This window comes from Sceloporus undulatus, chromosome 2 (genome assembly GCF_019175285.1).
Source record: "Sceloporus undulatus isolate JIND9_A2432 ecotype Alabama chromosome 2, SceUnd_v1.1, whole genome shotgun sequence".
Taxonomy (NCBI): Eukaryota; Metazoa; Chordata; class Lepidosauria; order Squamata; family Phrynosomatidae; genus Sceloporus; species Sceloporus undulatus.
The window spans coordinates 125,484,912-125,502,394 of record NC_056523.1 but is presented as its reverse complement, the minus strand read 5'-3'; the positions used below and the strand labels follow the sequence as shown (position 1 = coordinate 125,502,394).

At 39.8% G+C, this 17,483-nt stretch overlaps 1 protein-coding gene across 2 annotated transcripts in view; it reads right to left on the bottom strand.

The window, feature by feature from the left end:
• Positions 1-2,024: 2,024 nt before the first annotated feature.
• Positions 2,025-17,483, bottom strand: part of LOC121920816 (low affinity immunoglobulin epsilon Fc receptor-like) — a 39,280-nt gene continuing 23,821 nt past the window's right edge. For both annotated transcript variants that reach the window (XM_042448029.1, XM_042448028.1), the window contains 6 exons: positions 15,594-15,647; positions 14,512-14,574; positions 10,389-10,478; positions 8,962-9,113; positions 6,662-6,768; positions 2,025-2,945 (listed from right to left, as the gene is read on the bottom strand). In XM_042448029.1, the coding sequence (XP_042303963.1) occupies positions 2,807-2,945; positions 6,662-6,768; positions 8,962-9,113; positions 10,389-10,478; positions 14,512-14,574; positions 15,594-15,647 (605 nt within the window). In that variant the 3' untranslated portion in view covers positions 2,025-2,806. The remainder of the gene's footprint in view (positions 2,946-6,661; positions 6,769-8,961; positions 9,114-10,388; positions 10,479-14,511; positions 14,575-15,593; positions 15,648-17,483) is intronic.

The window sequence follows — 17,483 nt, the reverse complement described above, 5'->3', positions numbered from 1 at the left end:
CTGAACTGCATTGCCACTCTCCTTGGCTTGTCTGTTTCAAGCCTACATTTCAAGCTAGTAAAGTGACCAATGCACATTGGGCCTGAAGCAAATTGGGACTGATGCACTATGGGCCCTGGCAAGGGCATTCCGATGTGTATCTTGCACTCTTGCTGGCATCCTATGACACATCTTTGCAATTCAGTAAAGAGGTTTCTGTCTCTGCTACAGAGCTAGGTACAGTACTGTATATGAAAAGTTACATAATGTAACAATTCATACAGGATTCTAGTGCTACTTTTTAAAAAGTATAACTATAACAGCAACAAACTACTTTGAGAGTCTTAGAACAATGACTGCAACAAATTACTTTCTGAATGCCATTTTTCAAGCTCTTACTATTATAATGCACAGCTGGAATAGAGTGTTCAATGAATGTTAGGGTGCACTCTCAATTCATACTCAAGTGACAGAACAGCCCAAGTGTTCTAGCCAGTCCCTACTTGAGCAGAGAGTCCTATCCCCAAAACATAAATCCTCGGCAATGCACAACATTGCTGTGGCAAACAAGCTGATGTGTGAAGGTTAAACCCTGAACATTTTTTTCAAATTACTCTTGTTTTGCCAGGAAGTCTCACTTCTGTCCTTCTTGCAGTTCATAGGCAGGTAGTATGTGGGCAGGTTAGTGTCTGTGAACAACACACACCCTGTAATTAATACATTGGGGATTTGTTACCAACACTAGTGATCACTCTGTCAAACATGGATAGAACAGACCAAGAACCTGTATCTTGTTAGCCTAGCATGAATGTTGGTGTAGTTATGCTGGATCCCACTGTTGCACAACCTGTTATGCAACAGATACCATAGCCTTGTCCTTCCCATTGCACAACCGTTCCCCACACACCATTTCAAATGTGAACAAGAGGAGGCTGTGTGTGTGTTTGTGAAATGATTAGCTGAACAAGTGACAGCACTCACAAATCCTTTGAGAAAAGTAGTATTTAACTATTTTTACATTAGCATAATGAGCCAATGATATCTGGATAGCTATATGTAACCAACTAAATCACTCTTCATATTAGCTGCAGTTCTGTCCCCTTCAGTTGTTTATTTCTTCTGTGAACTGCTGTCATTTAAAAGTAACAACAATCTAGGTAAAAACTTTTCACTTTGTCTGGGGATTATAAGCTTCTTAGTCTATTATTTTGCCCTGCCTTGTACTGTTTTATTGTTGTACTGTTTTATTGTTTTTAGTACATAGCTGTTGCTCACCTCCCTGATATCTTTTAATAAAAGCTAGTATACAAATATGCAAAATTGAACGAATGAGCGTAATAGTCACAGCTACAATATATGGACAGTTTTTGGTCACAACTATTCATCAAGAACTTCATAGATGGATATGTATGGATTCCTCCTGATCTGTGCCAAGCAGCAAGGAGACAGCAAGGATATTGTTTATGCTCTACTGAACAAGGATGCATTGTTCACAACAAGCAAATATCTAAAAATAAGGACATTCTTACCTAACATAAAGTACAACATGCAAAAACCAGCAGCAGAACAACACAACACACAATCAAGAGTATTTCAAATATTAAAGAACAGAGACTAAAAATAGAAAATAAACTTATTCACAGAAGGCCTTCCTAGATAGAGGTCTTACACCAATGACTAGAAATATGTTTGGAAATAAATGAATAGGAGGACTTCCCTTGGAAGGGATTTTTGGAACTAAGGTATAGCCAAAGATCATTAAGCAGTAACAATTCCATTAAGTGTGGAATTGCTCATTGCTGTTCTCCTGGTACTTGCTATTGATTTCCAAAATGTGATGACATGTTATAGTAAGATTTCTTCCTCAATGTCTTAATTTATTTATATCTAAGAATATATCCTGCCCTTCAAATAAGTTTCCACAGATACTTTACAGTTGCTGCTGTTGTTGTGTGACTTCAAATTGTTCCCGACATATGACAACCCTAAGGCAAATTTCTTGGCAAGTTTTCTTCAGAGGTGGGATTCCCTTTATCTCCCTCTGAGGGTGAGAGAATATGTCTTGCCTAAGGTCATCCAGTGGGTTTCCATGGCTGAGTGGGGATTTGAACCCAGATTTCTAGAGTTGTTGTCCAACATTCAAACCACTATATCACACCGGCAGTACAAAATCCAAAAGTACAAGAAAAAGAATTGAAACTTTTTTTTAAAAAAATGTACAGGCTAAAGGGAAGAGAATCTGAAATTTGAGGAAGCATGAACCTCATGGAGATAAAACAGGTTTGCTTTGATTAGGGAGCCACAGCAAAGAGGACCTTGTTATTTTAATTACTAGAAAGTATATGGCAGGTGAGGTTTCATGAGAAACAAATTCTACAGTTAGGGTGTTACTAATAAGAAGGCCCTTTTCCTGATAGCAACTCACTGGACCTCTTCATTCTGTATACTATAAAAAATGAGCCTACTATATAAGGTTAATAATTGGCTTTTGGGTTAGGTTGTGTATGTGAGAACTAGATTAATCTCACTAGTAAACCAAATAAATAAAAGACTCTGGGACTGAAGCTGAGACCTTTGAATTTTACCTCCAGTTCAGGAAATTGAATGATGTCAAGTGGACTGTGGAAAATAGCTAGAAATTATGTCTGGAATCTTAGCTATCTGCTGACTTATTGCTACTTCCTTGATCCAGTTCAAACAGTGAGATTTCCAAGTGATGATCAAACCCACCACCCAGAAGGAAGCCAACATTTGCATTGTTGACAGTCTGTGACAACAAAGACTCAAGCACTTAAGAGTTATTTTCAGTTCTGTTCCTGCTGGTCACTTAGCATTTCCAGGCCTGTTCACAAATCCAGCCATCGGCGTTGCCTCCACACTCAATGTCATCCCACCAGCCAGTACCGGTCATCACAACACAGTCTTGCCCCCGGCCAGCATTGTTGGGTTCCCGTGGATTCCAATGGCTGCAGAGAGAAATTTAACAAATAAATACATGGTAGAATCAATAAAGGCTGGTAGGGTAGGTTTTACTCAAGCAGTGGACTAGGAGTAGAAAAATGTGACCTCCAGGCTTCAGGTAGCATTTCAAGGCCATTTTGGAGGGCCCAAAAGTTGCACAATGTACCCCAAACATCTTTGGTGAAAAACGCTAAAAAAAATACCTCACAGCTCTGAAGGCAATTTGACAAATTTTTTTGCATCTCTCACAGTTGTTTTTGCTTCTTCAAATTAGGAACTAATTTTATAGAATATAGGTACATTTTTAGGTTTAATTTTTTTTAAAGTTTAAATAAATTCTCCCTGAAGAGACCAACCCTAGTGGGGGAAGATGCCATCTAATGTCCCACAGGTGACCAATGTGAAGCCCAACTCCTGCCAGCCTCACATCTCTATGGTAGAACATAGTGTATATTCCCCTGTGCTGAACAGTAAATGACAAAGTCCTGTGAGTTCAATGATATCAAAAACGTATCACATTGTATTTCATAATTCTTACTGGTCCCAGTTGCTTTTCTTAATTGGTTTTAAATTGGCAAAATTTTGGTGTACGATCCATGACTCTATTCAACAAATTTTGGATATCAAATTTCCTATGAATCCTAAGTTATATTTATTGAATATGACCTCTGTTTTAGGCTCGAAAGATGAAATACAAAATTGGAGAACGTTATTATATATGGTCACCGCTGCGAGAATAGAAATAGCTAGACTTTGGAAATCAAATAAAATTCCATCATGGGAATCTTGGATGTTAAAAATAAATGAATATAGGGAATTAGATAGAATAACATGTATTTTGCAAAATCGTAATAATGTAAAAAGAAAGGAGGCGTGGAAAAAAGTTTTGATAAGATGGGAAAAGGAATGGGAAATTAAAATCTCCTTAATCGAAATTTAAAAGAGGTACTGTGTATTGGTGCAAAAATGGAGGGAAAATATGATTTGATAGAGTGACTAAAGGATGGTATTAATAAGATTGTGGTTTTTTCTTTTATCCTCCTCCTTTTCTGCTTTGTAAAAATTTATAGAATATCAGATCTTATTTTAATTACTCACTGTGTGATGGAACCCTTTTTGAGAGGGCCCTTAAATTGTAAATTGATGTCATCAATTATTAAAATACTAAAAAAAAATTAGTTAGTTGCCGATAGCGATTGTTAGTAGCTATATGGAAGAGCTGTATAGTAATCTTCTTCAAAAAGAAGAATTAGTGGTTGCATGAATTAGTTTTTTCTTTATATAGTGATAAGATTACTGTTTGAATTAGACATCATTTTATGATACAGGTTTCAAGACGAATAAAAGTTGTTACAGTGACTCAACCCTGGAAGGCAAACAAGGAAGACGGAATCGGGTGAAGACAGAAAAAAAAAGTTTTTGTTGTTTTTGCATGTATGGATGATGTTTCCTGTCTAGATTATGTAAAAAATTTTATGAAAACTTAATAAAGATGAATTACAAAAAAAAAAATTGGCAAAATTATGGAAGATAAATTATGCTGAAACCTAGAGTTGCCATAACTGTCAACCTCCAAACTGGGACAAATGTAAAAAATATGTAGGATAAAAGTAGGACAATTTTTTTTAAATAGAGGACATGTGAACAACTAAAAAATTAATAATTTAAAAAAGCATTAATACACTTGGGAAAAATACATATTGGAAAAAATACACATTGAAGAAATGCATATGGAAAAAATACATATAAGAAAAATACACTAGGGAAAATACATTTAGGAAAAATACACTAGGGAAAATACATTTAGGAAAAATACATATAAGAAAAATACACTAGGGAAAAATACATATTGGGAAAAAAACACTTGGGAAAAATACATATTGGAAATGGTCACCCACCTCCACCTCCTCCTCCTCCGCCGCATCCTGGGTGACCAGGAAATGGCCCTTTCCCCTCCCCGTGACCCAGAGCCAGAGGCCTAAGCTCAGTGCTCCTCCTCCTCCTCCTCCTCTGAAGCTTCGCCCCCTTCCTGAGGCTGGCCAATGGCAGACCGGGGCTGGAAACAGCCAAATCCCAGCTGTTTTGCTATTAGCCAGCCAGACTCAAGGGGAGGAGTTGCTCTTTTTTAGCCCTGTGTGCATGAGTGCTGCTGGCCAGGCCCAGGCAACTGCCACGAGTGGTGCGGCCGCACCGAAGCGATGCACACAGAAGTGCAGGAGGAGGCAGAAGAGGAGGAGGAGGTGGTGGGTGGGTGGCCGGCTGGCTGGCCGGCCAACCGGTCACATCAGCGGGCCAGGCCCCAGAGCCGGCCCCAAACCCGGGAGTTAGTGGCAACCAGGATGGGATTGTCCTGGTGCCGCTAAAACCGTGAATGTCCCGCCTGCCGGCGGGACATGTCAACACTACTGAAACCCTGAGTATGAGAATCTCTTTACCACAAGAGGGCAAAATTTTCTTTTTTCTTGGAGCTTATTGCATTTATAATTGGTGCAAATTATGAAAAACACACACATACGAATACAAACAGCTCCATTTGTATCTCAGTCTTACTCTAGAGCTAAGATCTCTCAAGCAGGTTGAGGTCCCATATATACTTAAGTATAAGTTTATCTCATGTCAGGGGCAGGTTTGGGGACCAAAATTTTGATATGGCCCATGGATAAGTCGAGAGTAAAATTTAAGGGCATGTAATAAAGGATGAAGCAAAGGTAAACAATGCCTAAGAGCGTAGAAAATTCCAGCAGGCATAACTGCTTGTGCTCATACTAATGGCTGGATGGATGAGAGAGTAGTACTTCCAGGACAGCTTACATTCTTGTCTTTCACCAAGGGGTGGTTCATTTTTATAAAATTTAAAGTACAGAATTTACACTGACTCATGGATATGTCGACTGAGGTTTTTGGGTCAAGTTTTCAACTAAAATTTCTAGACGTATACATGAGTACTGTATATACAGTATGTTCACAGTGTAGTTCCATCATAGTAAGACAGTATTTGATTTTAAAAATGGTAAGGAGCATCAAGATTCTTTCTCATTCTTATGTATATTCCCAAATTTGGCCTCAATCTGCTAAATTGCTAACTTGTGTCATTTTCAAACTAATTTATCTCATATCTGAGAAATGTGTTTCACTTTTAAGTTAACATATTGCTTGCATTAAATCAGGGTCAAGAAATATACAGCCTTAGGTTCTGGTGCAGTCCCACAACCTCTCCCTTTCCCTCCTGAAATGTTTTCTCCCACTCTTACTCACTAGGGACTGTGGCTGAATCTACACTGGAAAATTAATGCAGTTTGATACTGCTTTACCTGCAGTGACTCCATCCTATGCAATCCTGAGATTAATAGTTTTATGAGATATTTAGCCTTCTCTATCAGAGACTTCTTGTGCCACAACAAACTACAAACCTCAGAATCCCATAGGATGGAGCAATGACAGTTAAAGTGGTATCAATGTACATTAATTGTACAGTGTGTAGCAGTCATGTGAGTGGCAATTTCATCACATGAGGGATGGGGATGCGCTGAAGTGTGTTTCAGTGAGAGAGAACTTTTGTGATAAACAAGAAGTGACTTCTGATTGTATCTTACTTGTGAAACTTAAATCTTCTCCATAATGCAACCCGATGGGTTCTCTGTTTGAGAATTTCACTTTTAGTTTAACAGGTTTTTTTTCTCAAAAGAATACAGATGAATTGGCTGCATGTCACTAGACTTACGTGTACGATGTAGAAGTGTAATCCACCCAGGTAAATGTGCTCTCTGAGTTCATGTCACTGAGACCAATCCAGTAGATCTTTTTTTCTGAGTGTAAAGTGAGAAAACTCTGAAACAGAAACCATATTTAATTATGTGAGCTGAAGTGGAGCAGATAGCCAAATAATCTGTTATGACTAGCAGCATGTCATCTTAGATGCAGTGCCAGACTCATTCTGCCAGACTCACATGTGCCATACATCCAAGTGAAATGCCTAGCATCTCTCATTGAAAGAATTTAAATATCTGCTGTAAGGGTGTTTGGAGCAATCTCTACTTTAATCCTTGTCAGAAAGTACTGGGCTAGGTGGACCTAAGTCATGGCTTGGAATAAAACAGTTCCAATCCATATAATAGACAAAATTATGAAGGATAAGTTCATCAGTGGCTATTAGAGAAACATGGACCTTTCATGTTCAGAGGCAGTATACATATTTTATAGTATTTGTCATTTATTTAGAATACTTTTACCCCAGTCTTCAGCCTAAAAAGTTCCCAGGACAGTTTCTGTGTATTTACATGCTTTCCAGTCACTAGTTAATTTATGGTGATCCCTTGAATTTCATGTTGGGGTGTGAGTATTAAAGAAAAAATGACAGCAGAGGTTTGAAGAAATTTAACAAAACTTTACTTAACAGAAGTCTAAAAAAAACCTGAAGCAAAACAATATGAATGGCATAGTACAAAATCCTGATATAGCAGCATGCATACATGAGGACACCATGGAGAGCAAGATTCAAAAAATGCTCCCAAGACCCAGTAGATCCACAAGGAAATTATACCTTTCTAATTAGTTAATACAATCACCTGGTTTACTTGGCTTATTACCATGGTCTACACCTGCCTGCTCACTAGATTCTCATCCAGTCACAACTTATTACCTGGACATTTCATAGGTGTTTTCTTACATAAGGAATCCTCAGAGATGGTTTTGCCAGCTCCTTCCTCTGAAATATAGGTGTTCTTTTATCCAGTTTCTGACCAGAGCTGACCTTGCTTATCTTCCAGGATCAGACAGGATCTGGTGCCTTTTAAGGTATTTTGACATTCCAGGGTAGCTTCCAAATACAAACCATTAATCTGAGGGTTACCTGCTGTCAGGCTTACAATCTAAATAAGACAGGACTCACAAGGAAAGGGGGATGGCAATGGGGCAATGGCTGCTCTTCTTTCCCTCAGAGGGCAAAGCAATGACTATTGAAACAAGCAATGGGAATTGAAACATGGCCTGTCACCAGCTGCTAAGCCAAGGCACAATAGAGTTGTCCCTGGCTGCTCTTCGTTCTCTCAGAGACCATAGCAATGGTAGTTGGAATGGTAGAGAGAGGACCATATTTTTTTGTGGGCTTTTCAGGCTATGAGGCTGTGTTCTATAAAAGTTTATTCCTGACATTTTCCCAGCAGCTGTGGCTGGCCTCTTAAGAGAAGATGCCAGCCACAGCTGCTGGCGAAATGTCAGGAATAAACTCTTATAGAACATGCCATGAAAAACCCACAAAAAACCTATGGATGCCGGCCATGAAAACCTTCAACTTCACAGAGGGAGGACCATCTGTAGTTGGTAATTGCATATCAATTCTTAGATGCTTTAAAGAAAACATGGCTCTCTCAATTTTGCTCAGTTTTTGCACTAAGAAAATAAATTGATGGGGCGGTTGGTATGTAGCCTGAGGGACGGTACTAGAAAGGAATTGCCAAATAAACTGAACCTCTAACTGTTTCTTTCCCCAACTCTCCAAAGTTTACTGAGTCTTTGAATGAGAGAAATTGACTGAACAAGATTCCTTGAGTGCCTGGCGGTTTATCCCAGATGAAGGCAAAGTCAACAAAGTGCAGCCCTAAACAGGAGTACACTGCAATATTTTGTTATATGTATTGCACATACACATATACACTTGCCCATTCCACTCTTTCCTAATATATTCAATAAAGTCTAAGATGTAGTTGGACTGACCTTTACCACAATTGCTTAGCCAATGTGAGTTTGGTGAGTTTAGCAACTGTCTGTCTATTCATATACAATAAAAGATGGATGAATAATTGCATTTACGCTGCCAACAATACTTACCCCATCACTTTCTACACAAAACCATAATGCTATCTGAGAGAGAAAAAACAGCCTTCCTCAAATAATAGATGTACTTCTGAGTACTGTACCCAAGAATTGCACTGTTCTGTGATGAAAGTGCTAGCTTGAGGGAAGATATTGTGGACTGTGCTTAATAAAAGGAAAGCAGATCATCATAAGGGAGTCTTGCCTTACCTGCTCTTCAGCATCATTGATGACAACCAAGGAGCTGTCTTCATCAGTACATGACTTTTGGGCAAAAGACCAATGTTGGTTCATTTTTTGGAAAAGGTAGCAGCTTCCTCTGTTCAGCAACCAGCCCTCAGGACAAACGCGGCAGGCTGAGACTACAAAGTAATTGCAGAGATTTTAAAGCAATCAGAAAGGCACGGACAGGTTCCTGAGGTGTTAATGGTCATTAGCAGAAATGCCGCCCAAATTGGTAATGTTTCATTCTATAACCCACATTTCTGCTGTTTGCATTTCCAGTATCTGTAACAAGCCCTGATTTGATTCTCTGAAAAAGGACTGTATTTATAATTAAAACCAAGATTTCATATGGGTTACACTACATTTTCAACACCAGTACAGTTTCTCTGGTTGGCAGTCAAACTTTGCCCTCTTTGCATGCTCCAATCTAGGAGATTATCACTGCAGGCACAATTGTTACAATAAAATGAGAACATATTGCTTTCCAGGCAGATATAACTACACCTCCCATCACACTCTCTTCTTCATCTCTTCATTAATGCTGCTTCTCTCTCCCTTATGCCCTACCCAGCATGCCTTTAGTGTTTTTTCAAAAACTTCTTTCACGTAATTCTGGAGTTCTGCAGCCACAATTTAAACTTTAAAAAGGTTTTTTTTTAACTTCAGTTTGTGCTGCAGAGCTCCAAATTTGTGCAAAAAACTGGAAAAGAAAGAGAAAAGGAATAGCAAGGGATAGAGGGAAGAGGAGAGGACACTGACACTACCTGACTGGCAATCACACAACTGCTCCAGGAGTGACTGTTCACACCTGGGAAGTTGCACGATTGCCTGGTCATTCATGAGGGGAACCCATGAATGAAAAGGGATGCATCAAGGACAGAGCAGGTACAAGTTGGCAGCATTGGTGAGAAAGCCTCTTCTTTCCCAGTGTTCTCAATGTTTAAAAGACATGTGTGGTAATCTCCATAGTCCAATGCTCAAATCACTACATCATGGTGGTTCCACTAATTTGTACATACCCCATTAATTTATATAGTGGTCAGTCAGAGAAAGTTGCACAATGACATATGTCAGTGTGACAAATGTTGGTGGGAAACAAATATTGTATAAAGTATATTATGTTCTCAAGGTGCATTTTGGTAACATGCATGTAGCAAAATTTGGCAGTTATACAAACCATAGACTACAGAAGACCTCTTGATGGAGTTCATTTGCTGGACTTGCAAATCAGCTGCTGGACTCTGAATGACAATACAGTCACTTTGTCCACAGCAACATGTTGTTATCATTTTGCACTGGCTTTTTGAAGTGCAGTTCTGATTAGCACAGGCATGAGTACTTCGTAATAGCATCCTATTAGTTTAACGGTAGAATAAAAATAGAATTACTGGCAATACAGTCTCACATCTTACCATTCATCTTGTATAGTGCTTCCTGCAGCTTAAAGGTATCTTCTTGGATCCTTTCCTCTGCAGCATCCAAATCCGTCAGATGTTTGTACACTAGTAAAATAAAACATTAAGGGGAAAAGTTACAAACTTTATCTGAATACAAACTTTATCTGATTCAATTGGTAAATGACGCAGAGTTGAATCCTAGGACCTTATCACACTGAGGTTATTGAGCTAAGATCAGGGGTGAGTGCGGGTCGAATGATTCGAACTGACGTTATAATGTGGCTGTTTTATCACACCTGGCTGTTGTTCTGTTGCCCTTCTGAACTGAGGGGGAATCGAATCCAAGGAAGTCACATGATGCGGATTCAGGCAAAGTGGAGTGAGTGCAAATTGTATTTCCACACCTTTGTATACCATGGGGATTCAACAATTCGAATTGGGACCCTTGCGCATGCCCAGTGGGGCCCTGAAGGCATCCTGAACCTTTGCACTTCCGAGGTGAAGAAGGGAGCCTGGCTCCACTTTCACGGGAATGACAGCTGCCCCTTTCTTCCTCCCTTCGATTTTCCCTCCACTTTCACGGGAATGACAGCTTCCCTTTTCTTCCTCCCTTCTATTTTCCCACCCCTGGCAGCCAAATTCAAAGGGTCCTACGTGTCAGAGCCCCCTTCCATTTCATCCACATCTATATCTATCCTCTAGTCATTCCCCTCATCTATTTCAGCAACATATATCTATATCTATCCTCTTGTCACATCATCCCCTGCATCCTCCTAGACCCTGATCTGCTTCCTTCCTTCACCCTGACACCTAACCCATCATCCCCTGACTGCTCCTGCATCCCCATCTCGCCCCCTCTGCCACCTAACCCATCATCTCCTGGCCCCAGTGACCTATCCCATCATCCCCTGACTGCCCCTGCCTCCCGATCCTGGCCCCAGCGACCTGTCCCATCACCCCATGACTGCCTCTGCCTCCCGATCCTGGCCCCAGCAACCTCTCCCATCATCCCTTGACTGCTTCTGCCTCCCAATCCTGGCCCCAGCCACCTATCCCATCATCCCGACTGCTTCTGCCTCCCAATCCTGGCCCCAGCCACCTATCCCATCATCCCCTGACTGCCTCTACTTTCCAGTCCTGGCCCCAGCGACCTATCCCATCACCCCCTGACTGATGTGTATGTATATATGCAAGTGTGTGTGTGAGTGAGAGAGAGAGAGAGAGAGAGAGAGAGAGAGAGAGAGAGAGCTGGTTGGCCAGGCTGCTCTGCAAGAAGTGCAGCGGGGAAGGAGAGGGAAGGAGAGAGAGAGCTCCAAAGGAGCCCTGGTTGCCCTTAAAGCGGAAAGGGCCACCGGAAGCAAATGGGGCAAAATGCCAGCAGGGCATCATGGGAGATTTGCAACCCTGGGGTCTTGCGATGGTGTTCAAGAGCATCAGCAGATTGGAATTCCACACCAGACCAATCCGTAGTGAGTTCGAACCCAGTCTCAATGCGAATCCCGTCAATCCACTTATTTAGTGCACTTGCCAAAATGAGGAGCCAGGAAGGATTCAGTTCGGAAGCCCCGCGGAAGCCCCATGGAAGGGGCTCCCATTGAATGCAACCAGGTGTGAAAATACATGAACGTTCTAACGTGAATCCGCATCACTCAATTCGCACTCACCCTAGTTCTGAGCTCAAAAACCCCAGTGTGATAAGGTCCCTAGTAATACCTAACAACCAGATCCAATTGTGAGTACTCACTTGGCTAGAACTTTTGAATAAATTATAACTTGATAAATCAACACTTACATAAATTCTAGTAAATCAATAGATCAGCTCTATTTGAGATTAACAGTTGACAGAACACTTAAAAATCTTCAACTTCAATTGATAGGTTGAGGTGATACATCTGTGCCTGGGATATAGCACTTCAGGGTTCAGATGGAAGCTCACAGAACATAATAGTTTTCCATACCAAGAATTAAAATCCTGTTTATAGACAGATGCTGGGGAAAATACTAGGCTAACAATCTTTCTTGAAATTCAGATTTTCATATGGAATATTTGGGTGTAGAAGCCTTCCTTCAAGCAGCTACCTGGATTTGATTATTATTCATAACTGTTTTAACATTTGAAATAGTTAATATTTATACATTTTAATGTTGTACTGTTTTAAATTGTATTGTTTTAAATCTGCTGTTTGCTGCCTTGGTCCCTATATTGGGAGAAAGGCAGGATATAAGAAAATAATAATAATAATAATAATAATAATAATGATATACAGACAGAACAAATTTATGACCTGTGTGAGAACAAGGTTCCCATCTATTAATCGGTATTAGGGTGAGCTACAGAATATAATCTTAATTCGTGAAGCTATTATTTAAGGGTATACCTACATAGATTTTATATATGCAGTAAAATTTTGGGGGGAAATAAGTTAAATGTATGTATCCATGTTTACACCTGAATTTACATGTTCTTCCCCTTCATCATTCTAACATTTAAATTATTTTTTTGGATTAGATCTTCAAAATAACCTATTTAGTGTAGCCACCAGGACGATTCTAGGACCTGTTTTCTGACAGAGCAACATCTCCAAATACTGCTTCAAATATGTCAGAATTTGTAGCAGTTCAGGTTTTATTCAAAGTTCAAAATTTCTCCCTCTCTTGGTGGTCATGAATGCCAAGGCATATTATTTACCTTTTATTTGAAAGGCTGTCAGGCAATGTCCTCTGTCTGAACAACAGATTCTTTTCAAGATAAAGACCCTTAAGCCAACTGAGTAGTAGAGGGAGGTGTCTTGAAGTTGCTCATGCACAGACAGCACCTGTATAGCAGACTGAGCAGTAAGATGCACAGGGTACATTGTCTTCCCCCATGTATCAAGATGTGTCACATTTGTATTTCAATTATTCAAATAATTATTTATTTATTTTAATCTATAATTAACACATGCAGATTTTATGTGACTCTGATTATCATTTTTGTCTTCGTTTTGGTTATGCATTTTTGTATCGTCTTTGCCAAGGCTTAGTATGGGCCTCTTTATTCCCTTTCCCTCCCCAGGTTTGACCTGCTTCAGCAACCATTAAAAATTCTAGTAGCCTCAAAATGAGAGCAAAAAAAGAAAAAAGAAAAATAATAGTTTAAAATGGTGTTCAATGGCTCTCCTCACACATTGGTCTATGAATATGGAGCAGAGGGGAGGTTTCAGGGGGAGTAATGTGTTTACTGAGTTTGGAGCTTAATGTAGCGCGATCGCGTTACCCTGCTTTCCATTCCACCGGGGGAAAGGCTATGCGAATGAAAGAAAATGGCGCTAGTGATGCAGAAAGAGAAGAAAGAGGGTGACACCCCCAGACCAGCCCCTTGAGCACTGCTCCTCCCACCCCCAGGTTCCCGAATCAGACACCCTTTCGTTCCCATTCATTTTCCCCAAATCAGACTCCGGAGGCACAGGAAAATTCACTAAAAAGCCACTATTTTTTAAAACCGATTTATCGATCTAAAATTTGGATTTTTCAAGCTAATTCGATTCAGATTCGAATCCCAATGGGAACGATATTGGAGCAATGCGGGTCAAATGCGTGCTCAAATGGAAACGATGCACCCATGATTCGCGTCCTGATCCGCTTTATAGGCCAGTGGGAATGGGGCTATAGACTTCCAGATGTTGTTAGGCTAATTCCTTGCAGTCTTTGAAGCTGACCATTCTGGCTAGGAAGGTCACCAGATTCCAATCTCAGTTTTACAAGGTAACACGTTGGTATGGTTTAAAGAGTAAGTTATTAGCCATTACTCATTGCATTGCAATTAACATGCGGCTTTTAAATTTATTTTTAAAAATTACTTAAAAACACAAACAAATTCTTAACAAATATTTTGAAATTACTCACAAAATAATATTCTGAAGTATTTAATAAGGATTAGCCATTACACACACACACACACCAAAGGTAATAATGATGTCAGTTTTTACATTATTTTCCCGTAATGCGTCCATTATCTCTAAAAGCAAAGTAGTAACAGATAATGTTACTGCAAAAGTCTGATCCTGAGACTCGCTACAGGCAGATCTACCTCCATGAGAAACCATCCTCCACTTACCACCATCACTACCACCAGAAAATGTTTTTTAAATCTACTTACCCTCCTTTTTCATTGTATCCTGCTTAGCCTCTAGCTTCTTCAACTGTTCAGTTAGCCTTGATCCTGGAAGAAAACCACAGATCACAACTACTCTTCAATCACTGCTTACAGATCAAAGATATTGGTGAGTTTTCTACACTTCCCTGAGCAGGTTAGCAGCCTTTTGAGGAAACAGTGAGACTTTATGGAAACATTCTATTAATAATCCTGGATGCTGACCAATGCTACATCCATATTGCAGAATTAATGCAATTTGACACCACTTTAACTGTCTTGGCTCCATCCTATGGAATCCTGTGATCTGTAGTTTGTTATGGCACCAGAACTTTTTGACAGAAGGCTAAATGCCTCACAAAATTACAATTCCCAGAATTCCAAAACATTGAGCCATTGCAGTTAAAGTGGATTATTTCTGCAGTGCAGATGCAGCCTATGTCACACCAAAATTAGACTTACTGAGATTAATAGGATTTAACATAGTCATGTTTCCTATAAGCCCCACTGATGACAATGAGTCTGCCCTAAGTATGTATCCAGCCTGTTGGTTCAACTTGCAATAGTAAGAGTATCAGGAACAAATAGACTACTACAGCAGACAGCACAAGAGTTGATCCTGCTTCAGACGCCCCAAAGCAACAGCATAGATACCTTTATTCCAAACTCAAAAAACTGCCAGTTGACTATTCTTTGTCCACACACATGCTTGCAGAGCATGTGTCGCTTCTACTCATCCCCAAAACACCGTTCCATTTTCCACTCAGGAGAAACATGACTTGAGGCAATATTCATTCCCTCTGAATAAATGTTTCATTCTTTATTCATTCTTACATACTGTTTTATCCCAAAACTGGGACTCAAGGTGCCTTATTAATATGCTCTTTTTAGGGACATATATCATGCCTTTCAGCAAGTTCCACCAGTCATCCCTGAATATTACAGAACATAATCAGCTTAACCAAGATGAAAACTCTTTGAAAACCATGATAGTGATCCAGTAGCTACAGCAGTATTTAATGAGGGTTTGGGGAAAGAAAGTGAACAGCAGTTGTGTATATCAGAATCACAGCAAATTCATTGCATACCATCCTTGGAGTGATCAGAATGGAGTCCCGCCAATTGCTTTTCCATCCTGGCACCTAGAAATGACAGAATTCAATTAACAAGGCATAACTGGTTCAAAATGTATTTGTTGAAAAGTATAACAAATATTTATGTAAATGTTCACTCTGTTGGTTGTTCTTCTAAAGTACCAGGATGATATAGTCTGGGCAACACAACAGAGAGTGCCTTCATCCTGTGAGGAGAGTTTGGCACCTCAAGGACAAGTTAGCAAAGTATTAATGAAACAGTATAGAAGACTCCAATGAACCAAAATAGAAAGTAATTTCTTGGCAATATGGTGATACAATATATGAAAATTTATAGGTACATATTCAGATAACAACTGTGTAATAGGAGCATCTTCAGATTCCACAATTAGTCTTAGAAGGATACTAATTTCCAAGTCCATTCAAATAAATTTAAATTGACTTGGACGTTGGTTCCAAGCCCACTTGTGGAGGTCCAACCCACATAGGATAGGCTCAGCAGCTTGCCTCCTCTAGGAATTTATACCTTTTTTTATTAGTTACATTCACATCCCACTGTTCTTCCATGGGCTGAAGTGGTGACATACATAGCTATCTTCCTCCTCACTTTAACTTCACAGAAAATCTATAAGGTAGTTCAGGCAGAAAAAATGGCATTTTGCCTAGTGAAACTCATGGCTAGGTGGGGAGTAAAACATGGACTTCCTGAATCCCAGGTCAATACTGTTGCCACTGTGCCACATTTGGCTCTTGCAGAAGTGCTATGTAGATGGCTGGTGTGAGTGTGGTACTGTATATCAAAGGACTTTATCACATGGGGAAAACAGAGGCATTTAAACATTGATTATCCTGTGAAAATTGCACAATCATGATTAACATTTTCACACACATCGCAATTAAATTGCCATTATCCCATGAATGGGAATTCATGAATTAGCCCCATGTATGGTTTGTTGCTGTTTATTGCCTGTTTATTCCCAGGATAATGACAATTTAATTGCAACATCATGTGAAAATGCTAATCGCGACTGTGTGATTTTCATGGGATAATCAATATATAAACCCCCGATTTTCCCTGTGTGAAAGAGAAAAGATGTAGCCCCGCCCCAGTCCTCCAAAAACACATCTTCAATAACCATAGATTAGGATCCTTCCTGTCTTCTCAACATATCCTTCCATAAACCAGGTCCATTTACAAAACAGTGAGAGACTGGGGAGATTCCCACGCCCATTCTTGTGTTATCAATTATAGTGAGCCCTTGAGGTCAGCTGGAGTTTGGTTCCAGGTCCATGCCATATGGATATCAAAATCTGTGGGTGTTCAAGTCTCTTATATAAAATGGCTTGCTTATGGGCATGGAGTATGGGCATGGAGCCAGCACTTCCCGCAGTAATTTCAAGAGAGCTTCATAAACCAAATAGTCCTATGTTTTAGCTCCATGTTGTGCAATAATCTATAGTTGCTTAATTGTTAAAATCTCTTCCTGAAATAAACCCTGCAAAACAGAGAGACCTTTGCATAAACATTTGTTTTACATAACAGAAATAGCCACAGCAGTTATAAACAATAAAATCTTCCTTCTGTTAGGAGTCACAGCCTTTCTGTATGGATCCAGACTTTAAAAGGTCAGATCCTAGATGCAAACGATGATGTTATCAAAACAACAACAACAACAACAACAAAACATGTATCTCAACCCCTTCACTTTAATTTTTCCCGCTCCCACCCCACAAATCTGCTATGGGAGAGAGTTATGTTGTGTTCAAGGAAACACATGTTGTATCCATGTTGTGCCTAGAACCCTGTGGGAATAAGAAAAGTGACTTGGAACTGCAGCACAAACCAACAGGGAAGGGGGCTCACCAAACCATTAAGCAGAGATT